The sequence below is a fragment of the Falco rusticolus genome, chromosome 3 (genome assembly GCF_015220075.1).
Source record: "Falco rusticolus isolate bFalRus1 chromosome 3, bFalRus1.pri, whole genome shotgun sequence".
NCBI lineage: Eukaryota > Metazoa > Chordata > Aves > Falconiformes > Falconidae > Falco > Falco rusticolus.
In genome coordinates, this window is record NC_051189.1 from 110,473,984 (window position 1) to 110,485,328 (window position 11,345).

The 11,345-nt window shown below is 53.9% G+C and overlaps 1 protein-coding gene across 2 annotated transcripts; it reads right to left on the reverse strand.

Moving 5' to 3' along the window:
* Positions 1 to 89: 89 nt before the first annotated feature.
* DNAJC16 (DnaJ heat shock protein family (Hsp40) member C16) lies at positions 90 to 11,340 on the reverse strand. 2 transcript variants are annotated; one of them, XM_037382150.1, is made up of 14 exons: positions 11,064 to 11,340; positions 10,148 to 10,214; positions 8,883 to 9,213; positions 7,844 to 8,028; positions 6,838 to 6,942; positions 6,073 to 6,231; positions 5,563 to 5,693; positions 5,162 to 5,345; positions 4,784 to 4,966; positions 4,462 to 4,538; positions 3,899 to 3,979; positions 3,695 to 3,793; positions 3,067 to 3,234; positions 90 to 2,666 (listed from the first exon to the last, which is right to left on the reverse strand). In XM_037382150.1, the coding sequence occupies exons 1-14, from the start codon at positions 11,231 to 11,233 to the stop codon at positions 2,270 to 2,272; spliced, it is 2,337 nt and encodes a 778-aa protein (XP_037238047.1). In that variant the 5' UTR covers positions 11,234 to 11,340; the 3' UTR covers positions 90 to 2,269. The 2 variants fall into 2 exon arrangements, with proteins under 2 accessions (XP_037238047.1, XP_037238046.1); XM_037382149.1 differs by having other exon boundaries at positions 3,067 to 3,237.
* Between the last annotated feature and the right edge of the window lie 5 nt (positions 11,341 to 11,345).

Here is an 11,345-nt window from a genome sequence, read left to right on the forward strand (position 1 = left end):
AGCTAGGCACTTTTTTTTTTTAAACACACCCAGGGCTTTCTTCCGGTTTCTGAGTAGCTGAAGAGACAGCGGAGACTCAGAGAATTTTCTTTTGTTTTTGCAAATGTCTTAAGAAGTTATGCAGAGCCTGCCACCAGGCTAAGACCTATTCTGGCCACGTCCTGCATGGCAAGCTGCGGGGAAAGCGCACGAGAACACTGTGGCAATGGCTCCAGCCAAACGAAGATGAAGTCTAGCAGCATCCAGCCAGCATTTTGTTCCCGCTCTACTTCAGCGGTACATGTGCGCCTCAGTGCTTTTTGGCAGGGAGCAGACGTCTCTCTTCCTTCCTTCCTTCTTCCTTCCTTCCCTCTGCTTTAGTGCCTCGCTCGTGCAGCAGTTCAAGCTGCGGCCCAGAGTTGGCTGAGCTAAAATTAAGTAACCTCACATAGGGTCAGCTGGTAGCATCGTAGCTTTTATTTGGAAGTACATCATACACGGTGTTTGAGATACCTGTGGTGGTCGAAGCACGCCAATCTGCTCCCAGGGTGGGGAGAAGCACAGCAAGCCAAGGGATTGTGAGCAACTAGGTCACAGTGGCAGTAAAATGACTTGAGCATTCCTGGATTTCGTATGGGATGGGCAGCTAGATCAGAGATTGGCAGAGTTGTTCTAACTGGCTGCTCTGCTACGATGGCAACTAAGGCGGCAAGGGGCAGCCGAGCTTTGAGTTAACCCCACGTGCTTGACTGAGCATTCTACTGTCAGGTTTGGCCCCCACGGCAAAGGCCACCCCACTCAGATCCCCGTGCTCCGGCACCGCCGCAGCCTAACGGCGACCTGGTACCACGGGGGCCTGGGCTGGAAGAGGCACCGCCAGTGCCAGCCGGTGTGAAGCAGCAAAAAGGAAGAACGAGCCCCGCCGGATTTCAGCCCTGGCCGCACAGAGAAACCCTGCTCCTTCGCTTTAGCCCTCGAGGGTCTGGCCACGAATCTGCTGCTCGCCTTCCCAGCAAAGGGTCTCCCTTTCCCCTCACTGTGGTGTCAAAAGCGGCTGTTGGAGCTAAAATGCCAAAGCCCAAACCAAAGCCCACGCTTTGTGACTGCCCTAGCTTCACACGGACCTGCCAGTTCAAAAAGACCCCCCCAACGCAAATGCACAAAACCCCCAAGGCGGCAGCCTGCGTGTTGAGACACCGAGGGTGGTGGCAGGAAGGAAACGGGCGAGAGGCTGAAACCCAGCATCTGAAACCCACGCCTAATCCAAAAGGAGCTTCGCGTGTAAGCGACAGTCTGATGATACCGCACGCCTTGGGCAAAGAATTAGGTTCCACGATACAAAGGAAGGTTTGTACTATGGGTGTAAGGGTGTTTGAAAGGAGCCCGGACCGACTCCCTGGCAGCTAGGTAGAGTTTCTTTTACACATCTACTGGCTTGTAGCAGCTCACGCCTACTATCTGAGGACGCAGTTAAAGTTATGGCTCTAGGATACATCGTCTAAAATAGACAGAAGCAGAAAGGCATCTGAAAAATTCAATGTGACGTTTAAATGGCTCAACACTTTTACAGTATTTACGACCGTGCAAAACCCCTTCCCTCCCTGGTTACGGTTTTGCCAGTGAAGCTGCACGTGGAACTATGATACGATGAGCATGAAACATGCAGATTGCCTACCAGCCCGCACCACAGGTACTCCCAGCTACAGTTTGCTACGAGGGAGATGCTCCCGACCATACCCTAAAACACTCACTCACTTACCACAGGGAAAGCTGATCAAGTATGACTGCCTGGTGGGAGGCCTTTCAGAAAGGCAGGGCCCAGGAGGGTCCGCAGGGTCTTGCCGGTGTTACACCATGCACCACGGGCTAAGCACACGGGGAAGGGGAGAGAGAACCACGACCTGACCTGCGTTACCGGCCGTGTTTGGTCTGGCCCAAGTCGCCAGGGCAGAGGAGTCATGGGGTTTTCTTCAACCGAGGTCAACTGAGAGATGGAGCTGGGGGTGACTCGGGAAGCAGATGTGGCAGAACAAGAAGGGAAAAACGGCCTTCTTGGCTCTTCGGTAGTACGGTGTCCAAACGCACGATGAGTGGGCGGCGGGGGGATTTCAGTGCGCTTGGCTGCGCTCCCGGGCTCCAGACACGGGGAGATATTTTCTAGTTGCCGGCCCTAGGAGAGTTCATCTAAAACCTAAGGTCCATTTGTCACGCTTGTTTGTGTATTCCTGGAAAGAGCTGTCCCTCGTCATCTTCATAAAAAGTGTGTCTGTTAGAATCTCTTTAAAATCCCTCAGTCTAGCGCGGGCCACGAGGGGATATAGAACCTCTGTAAGGAACCCTCCAGGAGGCGTTCCATCCAAAAGGACAATTTGTGTAATTTGTTTTTAATGGATCGAGAACCCGGGCTGCAGGAGGATTTCCCTCTGGCTTCCACGGGTACCAAGGAATTGTACTCCTCGCATAATGCCAGGGTTCCCCCCTCATCCCCGGATCGGTGAGGCTTAAAGAGGCAGAAGTATTTCTTGTGGCCGTTCAGAGCCAGGACATAGCCTGTGTAGTCACGTTCGAGGAAATGCTTGTCATACTGGTTTGGGATGGGGGCCGCATCCTGCGCGAACTCTAACAAGTACTCCAGCCATTCTCGGTGCTTGTCCAGGCTGAGGAAGGAGAAATGAAGAGAGCTGCTCCTGGGGGAAGAGTAAAGGGGAAGCGGGATTAGCACGTGCCTCCCGAGTCGGACTGTTCCTACTGGACAGGTAAGCATTGGTAAATGAGGGCAGGTGCAGAGCTGGGTGGCCGCAGCTCCTTTTTTAACCCCGTTCAGCACAGGTGACCAGTGCCTAGCGTGCACCCTCCTCATTGAAATATGGGTACGGCCAAGCAGCAGCAGCACCAAACCTGTCTGGCTAGGAAAGGCTGCTTGGTTTTTGGTGATGCGTTGCTGCTGATGTGTGCAGAGGCCACTTTGCTGGCTAGAAGCATTCCCTCCTGGTGAACGAGCCAACACCGCTGCTAACTTGTCATCAGAGTGGCATTGCCCAAGCTGTTAAAACCAAAACAGAAACCTGGGAGAGGGCCCCGGCCTACCCTGTGAACGTGTAGACTTCCAGGGCAAACTTCTGGAGGAGCATGGTTTTGGTCGAGCTGGACAGGATCAAGACCACGTTCATGTGACCCGGCCTCAGGCGCACCAGGTTGCTGTTGTAGTTGATGTCCGTTAGCTCAGTCACCTCGACGAAGCCCTTTTTGGGCATCCTGCTGCAACAAGACAGTGATGAGGTGAAGGGGGAACGAGGGACCGGGAGAGGCTGAGGATGGAGGAACTGCAAAGCCGTTCCCTGTCCTCTGCCAAGCTGTCCCCGTGCCCTGGAGTTCAAGCCTGTTTAATGGGTGCCAGGGCCAGACTCGGATCTTCCTCAACGAGTCGGTCAGACCTTGACCTTCCCCGCCTCTCCCTGAAGATGCCATCTGGGGCCCACTCAGCAGGAATCACGTAATAACTAAGGCTGCACACCCCCGTCCTTGCTGGCCCTTGGTGCTGGCTGAGCACAAATCCCACCCCTCTCACTGCACCCACGCTGCCCCACACAACGAAGGCGCCATGCCCGTACAACTGTGGCGCTTCTCTGCCGCCCCCCTAATGCTCTGCTCTGCCCAGAGGCCCCCCAAGTGATGCTTCAGTGGAAAATGTGTGTGGAGAAACGAGAGAGGGAACCTGTTACTCTCTTTGCCAAAGGTTGCATCGTTCTTCTCCATCTTTGCAGCGTTTTCTTCTTTCTCAGAGGGAGGAGAGTCCCTTGTGTCACTCGAATCACTGCAAAGGAAGATTATCTTGGGTGCGTTTAAGGCACTGCAGATTGGAGAGAGGAGCTATCAGCTGGACTGTAAGATCCCCTGGGACCTTTTGGCCTGCACTCACCTGAAAGCCTGAACAATGACAGTGCCAAAGAGAATGAAGAGCGCAGAGAAGAGCAAGGACAGCAGCGGCATCATTTCTCGCCTGAGGGGAAGATTTGCAAACAGCAGTCAGGGCTGTGAATCCCACAGTTTCTGTTCGAATTTCAGTTCCTGTTACCTCAAGTAATACCATGCGGTTTCCCCAGAAACTCGCCTGGTTTCCTGGGGTCTTAAAGACAATCAAGATTTTGAGCACTGTCCTGCTCCCACCCAATAGGAAGAGGATAAAAACATTTTAAACGATCCATTTTAAAAACAAGTGACAGGGAAGAGGTGAAAGACAATGAGAGATGTGTGTTTTTGGGAGCATAACATCCACGCTCAGCCTCGAGGCAAAGCATGGCATACTCGAGGCAGAAGCTAATGTCACCGTGGCACCACCACTCTTTGCCTAAAGCTCGAGAGAATACTGTGTTTTGGTATGTTCTCAATTCCTGTCCATAAGACCCTGTTTCTGCTATGCCTCTGAAACAAGGTAATAGCAGTCCTGCTCCCCATTAAGACTCATTCACACCCAATCCGTACCAGTTACTGTGAAACAAACTGTCCCAGCAGTCTGAGATATAGTCCAGCATGGAGTAGAGCCATCGGATAAGGAACATCTGTTGAAAAAGAAAAAAGCCAATGCCAAACCCGCTACCCAGAGCACCCTGACGGGACTCTCAACCCTTAAACCAAACCCTGGGCCTGATCAGGTCTGGAGCATGCCACAGGCTTCTCTACAAGAGCGGGAAAGGGGTCTCACCCTGGTATTTTAAAATCTAAATAATGCCTGTGAAGGGCTGCAATGGGACTATCCGAAAAAGGGGATGCAGTGGTTGGGCAGCTGGAAAGGCCACGTGCTTACGGGAGCGAGCTCGTCATTCAGGTCTGCCAGAACGGTCTCCAATGAGAGAAGGCTGGGGTCTGTCCTCAGCTGGTCCAGAAGATCCAGGAGGATGAAGTTGTCCTCTTTGCTGCCTTGCCAGGCTTCCTCCAAGGCTTTATAGACGACCTTCCCAGCATTGTTGCGTCTCTCCAGAATGACCACCTGGACGAGGCAGTAACAGCGCAGATGTCAGTCTGGGGAAGGTACGGTTTTCTAGACAGATATTACGCTTCAAATCACTGCCCAGAATTGGGAGTCAGATCAAGGTATAGCCTCCTGCCCAAAGTGATGCGAATTAGAACAGGTGAAAGGAAAGGGGGAGGATGGGAAAAAAGAAAAAAAAAGGGGAACCCTCACAGATGATTTTCCCTTATACTTCTCCTCGTCCATCAGCAAGGTGTCGGCAAATTCCGGCTGCCGATCATTATAGATGTGCACAAACTTCAGTGTGTCTTTTGTGTTGGCCACAGCAAAAGTCAAAAATGCGTCATAAGCTGCAGCAAACTTGTCACCTTCTCCAGTAAGCAAGACCACGCAGTGCCTAGGCAACATGACGAGAGGGTTAAGAGCCATTTAGGAAATGAGAGGAAACAAGCATCCACTTTCCCCTAGCCAGAACCCCATCCTGCAACATGGATACTGAACGTAATGCAATGCATTTGTTCCCCTGCTTGCTCAGAATCAAACAAGTGGCTTTAGAAGCAGCCCCAGCGCCCCGGGGAACAAAATGGGGGGATGTGTCCCCCACGGAGCCTTACTTTCGCTGACGGTGAGACTTCTTCACAGGACACAGCTCCTGGAACAGCCTCTGGCTGGTGAGTCTGGCCACTGTGAGGAACTTATTCTGGGAAAGGAAGTCATCGATGAGCTGCTTCTTCATCTCTCGTGCCTGGTGAGGACAAAGAAATCCAAGGTCAGAACCAAGCCGGACGAGGAGAGCAAAGCTGCTGTGATGTTCGTGCCCAAAGGCTGCCAGCCACCATGGTCTTCCTGGAAATCACCCAAGACGTTTTGAAGCCCTGAGACCAAGCAGCTACTTGTGGCCACCCTCCTCAAAAGACCAGACACCGTAGCTGAAGCCTGGTGAGCTTCTTCTCTCCTCAGGCTTGCTTTTCCCTGCTGCTGAAGCCAGAGTTTATGCTGACAACGAACACTCTGAACACTCTTTGCTTTGACGCCTGCCACTGACTGACCTCTCGTCACAAGCTAAGTCAGAAAACCTGGGTGTCTGTTTGGCAGAAGCTCCCGGAGGGGGCTCCGAGCCGTACCTGCACCACATCGGCGGGCCTGTCGATGTGCTCCTTGAAGACCATCATGGTGGGAGTGTAGACGTTGATGTTGTACTGACGGGACAGCTCTTCCGTGCCTCGGAGTCCGACATAGACGTAACCAAAGGACAAGTAATCTCGGTATGCAAAGGCAGTCAGCTGGATGGGAAGAAAGCACCAGCATGTGTTTATGTGAGACAGCAAAACAGCATTTTCTCCCCTCTGCACGTGCCTGAGGTGACTTTGCTTTGAGCATGCCTCCTGCTGTGTTAAAGGTTGTCAGGCACACGCTTTAAGAGGCAAGAGCCCTGCCTCACCCTCGCTGAAGCCCAGTTTGCATCCCCTTAGTTATCATACAGGGAGCCTTAACGGACCCCAGCTGGCTTTTACAGCCTGACCTTTCGCATGGTAGCAGGGGGTTCACAGCAAACAGGCTTTTGGGTACCCAAAGGAGCTCTGCTGCAAAGATCGCTCACTACCAGTAAAGGTTAGTTCCTGTCTCTTGTTGCCACTGCCTCTGAAACCCACCCGTGCCTTCATGTCTGCTAAGGGTACATCCGTGGCAGGGCAGAGAAACTGACCCCCAACGCAGTCGGTCACCTGGCCACGCTGTTTTCAACTGACGCAAATCAGCTTGCTCTCCTAGAACCAGTCAGTAGTACTAAGCGGCATCGGTCCGCCTCTGCTCACAGCGATACGGCATTTTCTTTTGGCATAGCAGGATTTATTAGCAAGTCAAAGGCACAGTGACAGAAATCGCATTACCTTGTATAATAACGGGACAACTGGCATATGATCAAATAGGAGGACGTGGGGCTTGTTTTCTTTCTTCCAGTTGGAGAGAAAGCGGATGTAGTTTTTATCTGTAATCTTTAAATAGAATCAGAATGTTAGTGGAGCCTCTGACGAAGGCACACATGATGCCCTACTGTCATGTCTGAAGGGGAATCGAGCCTGAAAAAGCTGTCAGGGCGTTACAGAAAGCAGACTGTGGGTTCACCTTTCCAACAACAACAACAGGCGTGCTTGCTCTGTGCTTTTTTGGTATAGGCAGTGAATTAAAACCATCCATCTCAACTCCCCACCAACCATCCCAGTTATTGCACCCTCTGCCGATGCAGTTTCAAGACAATACTGGTGCCACTTGTGCTCTCCTAACTGTTCATCAGGACCATATGTTTTATATATGGTGCGAAGCCAAGGCTTTACAGGCATCTGTAAAGAGAAGTGGCCCTCGCTGAAGACCCCGCAGGAACACGAGGGGAGGGGAATGAGGCGCTGAGCAGACGACAGGCAGGTGAGAGCACTACAGGGCCTGACCTGGCCATGTCACACTGAAAAGGGGAGGTAGGCGCTCTCAGATGCTGCCCCAAATGACCAAGCAAGGCTGAAATGCAGGAATTTTGTCTGCAACAGGTGTTCCCTATATCTTTGAAAGGGATCATGCTGCCAGCTCCACTGTCCAAGGTCTGAATCAAAACCGGACAAAACAAACCATGGGACTCTGGGATCTCAGTGAGTTTTAGCAGACAACACCTACGAGCTGCCGTGCAGTCCCTCATCAGCTGGATGACAGCCCGAGGAAGAAGGGGAGTGAAATCTGTAATGACAGCTCTTAAAATGCCCTGCCAACCTGTTGGATCTTCATGTGCTAGGGACACACATCAGCTCGGGGGCCAAATTAAATGGGTCAGCCACCAAAACAGCTGAAGAGAGATGCATATCCAGATGGATGTGAGAAGTGGCACGCGACACCCTTACTGGAGCATACCTTTTCTATGAGATTCCCTGGCAGGAGGTTCTCCATGAATTGCCGCAGGTTTTCTCGAACGACGGCATTGTGGAAGAAGGTTATTTTCCCGTTAATGAGCCCTAGGAGGGACGGCGTGCTGTGTGCCCCTAAGTGATGGGCGAGGCGTCTTTCGTATCCGGCGTGAACAACTCCGATTCCTGCTCCTGGAAAAGGACAGCGAGTTCATGTGAAAGGCAGCCTAGCAGAAAATTGGAGCTGAAGAGCCATTCTACTGCCCAGCGTCCTGCTCAGGAGTTACTCATGGGACCATCCCTCCTAACTCTGTACTCTCCTCCACTTGCAATCCTTCAAGACTGCATTTAAACTCATAGCTTTATCTATGGGGAGAGGGAGAGCACATGCTGTCCTCTTTTCCACTGGCCACTGGTATTCCATGTGCTATGCTAAAACCTCAAGTAGAAAAACCTTAGCAAGCAGGAACTACAAGGCCTTTGTCTCCTGATGTCTGTCGAGTTTGTTTTCCTGCAAATGCATGCACACAGATGATGTCTGTGGGGAGAATGAGGAAGCTGGGCGTGGAGGGGCGAGTACAAAATAAATACCTGCTGGGTGTCCAAATGCCACATGCTGTAAATCGCAAAACTTACGGGATGGCAGCAGCCCTCAAGCAGAGGACGTATTCTGCAGGGATCTTTGCCTATCAGAGCCATCTGAGTGCAGGACCAAGAGCAACACAGCACTTAGGCTGGCAGCCTAAACCCGTAGCGGTGCAGTCAGCCCTCAGCCCCGCCGCCACCTATTATCGTCAGCATTGGACCAAGCTGCCAGCCGCACGGTCAGGAGAAAAGGTGCCTTGCCCTTGCGATCTAGGGGCCTGGGTTTTCCACCTTCTAAGCCGTAGCCTCATTGATTACGGTGTCAGTAATGTTTGGGAAAGCCTTAGGCTCAACCCCTGAGGAAATCTACAGCGTAAATGTGGTCCCCCAAAGCCCACGGTGATCACCACAGCCTCACCGGGCAACTGATGCATGCCCAGCCTCAACGGCCTCGTCCTTACCCAGTGCCTCCAGCTCCTGAGCAACTTCTTTCCACACAGGCTCAATGTGGATGCAGCTGAAACACCAGTCTGAGGTTATTTTGATGAGGTAAGGTTTCTTGAAACTATCCGGAACGATTTCATTGATGTAGTGGGAAAAATGGAGCAAATACTTCTCATCAGAGGTGTCACGCCTCTCCGAATTAAAAGGGAAATGAAAGAAGGACTCGTCGAAATAGAAGCCTTCATGGAAGTGGTGGAACTGGCGATGCTGGTGCGGAGAGTAGCCCTGGCTTTCCCCGGCATCTCCATAGCGGTCAAAGTTTGCCCTCTTTTCCTCGTTGGAGAGGATCTGGGAAGGAGACGATAGAAGAATGCTCACCTGAAACCAGGAGGGGGAACTTCCCTGACAATACTCCCTCAATAAATTATGGGCTATGAGAGAATGTGTAGCTTTTGCTGCGTGTTGGGAGGGATCAGTGTTCTGGAGAAGGGAGCTATCGTGCGGCCTCCAGGCTCGTTGCAGTCAACGTGGGTAAAAAAAGCCAAAGGAAAGGAGCCTGTAAATCAAGGCCACTGTACCCATTGCAGACACCGACTGCTCCCTGAGCCCAAACATCATGCCATCTCAGCACTGACACTACTTTTCCGGAGCAGCTTTTGCTGGCATCTGCTTGAAGGTTGAGGGCTTTCTCGGCACATCGGGAAGTGCCACAAGTTTTGCCGAGTAGCTGGAAGCCCCACAGAAGAACTGCAGTTTTCAGCTGGGAGATGAGAATTTGCTTTTATTTCTGTGGGCTGGGCCTACTGGCTGCAGCAGCATCAGGTCAGCTGCCTCAAACCAAGGTGGCCAATTTTGAGAGCCATGCAGGAGCGATGTGCAAATTACTGCTTATGCAAAGCATCACGTGAAGCGAGTAAAGCCCTGTGGTGAGTAACGCTGCTTACATCACCCCCAAAGCACTTATATGTACACATGACACAGATGAGATGGCCGCCCAGCCACACGGGGCTCAGTGAGTGGCCACTCCTCCCTCGTTTGAGGCTTTTTAGTGAGAACAGGGCAGACCAGTCACAAAATGACTGCGATGGAGGCCACGCTGGTGATGTCCAGCAGCTCTCTGTTGAGAAGGTGGAGGAAACTTTCCTGGTTGGTAGTGTCTGCCTCCACAGGGTTGAGCGCCTTTCCTGTGTGGATGTACGCAGAAAAGCACAAAGCCGCATCCGGAAAAATAAGGTCGCTTAACTTTTAACGATGGCAGGGTATAGCAAGAAGGGCATGTTACCTCGTAGGCCTTGCTGATCTGGATGAATTTGTCTTCTGCTCCAGGGTCCTTGTTTTTGTCAGGGTGCCTACGAGGCAGAACAGGAGGGAAAAGGGGTCAGCAGTTCCCTGCGGGGGCATGGTGAGCTGTTGGCAAGCAGGACATGGACAGGTGGGGTGCGCAGCAGCACCCACCGAGGCCGAGATCATGTTTTCTACCTGGCACATGCTCTCCCACCCTCCCAAAACGCAGCACTGGGATGCACGCCTGCAGGCCCTGTTCCTCTGTCCGATCCCTCGCCAACGGCCCAAGCCCAGGCCGAGGGAGCACGTCTTTTGCCCACCTACTATGGCGATGTGTCCCTTGGCTGCTGCCCTACATAGCTACTGGCTTCTTCCTGAAAAACACCTCCCACCACAGCCCTCGGGGACGTCTGGGGCAGAGCCACGCAGGCTCTCAAAGCTCTGCGGCCGTGCCTTGAGCCCGCTCCTCAGCGTGTGATATTTGTGGATCCCATGCGCTTCCCTTCCATGGCCCAGTTGCCCTTGGGTGTCGGCGTGGGGGCCGCGTTGCCCTTTGGTGTCGATGTCTCACCGCCAGTCAGACCTGTGGAGGTCCCAGCTGAGCCAGGGAGAACCTCCTCCCCCGCAGCCAGGCCCCGGGAGGGTTTGACGAGTACTGCGGCTCACGGGAAGGCGGCCGCTCCGTCTTGGGATGACCCCTGGCCTGCGAGCAGGACCCGGCGCTCATCTCCGGCCGCCCGCGGAGCCCCGCCGGACGCAGACAGCCGGGGGAGGCGGCTGACGCCACGGCCCGGCTGCGCTCCCCGCTGCTGCCCGGCTCTGGGACGCGGTCCGCCCCGGGGTCCGTGTGTCCGGCCGCCCCGGGGTCCGTGTGTCCGGCCGCCCCGGGTCGGGACCGAGGGGGAGGCACGTACCATTCCCGGGCGAGCCGCTTGTAGGCCTTCTTGATGTCGGCCTGGCTGGAGCTCCGGCCCACCCCCAGGATGCGGTACGGGTCGAAGTCCCCCGCCGCCGCGGCCTGCGCTCCCAGGGCCGCCAGCAGCAGGGCGGCGGCCCAGGCCAGGCCCGCCCGCCCCAGCTCCATGGCTCCGGCGAGGGCTCGGCGGGGAGCGGGGCCGGGACGGGGACCGACGCGGCGGGGAGCGGCGAGGGCCGCGGACGGGCCGCCCTCAGCCACCCTGCGCCGCCGCTTCCGG

Excerpts from the sequence above, each read along its gene's own strand:
- DNAJC16 (XM_037382149.1), bottom strand. The coding sequence starts at position 11,233 with ATGGAGCTGGGGCGGGCGGGCCTGGCCTGGGCCGCCGCCCTGCTGCTG. Across the intron at positions 10,215-11,063 it reads AAGCGGCTCGCCCGGGAATG|GCACCCTGACAAAAACAAGG; the intron begins GTACGTGCCTCC and ends TCTGCCTCGTAG. Across the intron at positions 8,029-8,882 it reads TCAGGAGCTGGAGGCACTGG|GAGCAGGAATCGGAGTTGTT; the intron begins GTAAGGACGAGG and ends GTCCTTTTCCAG.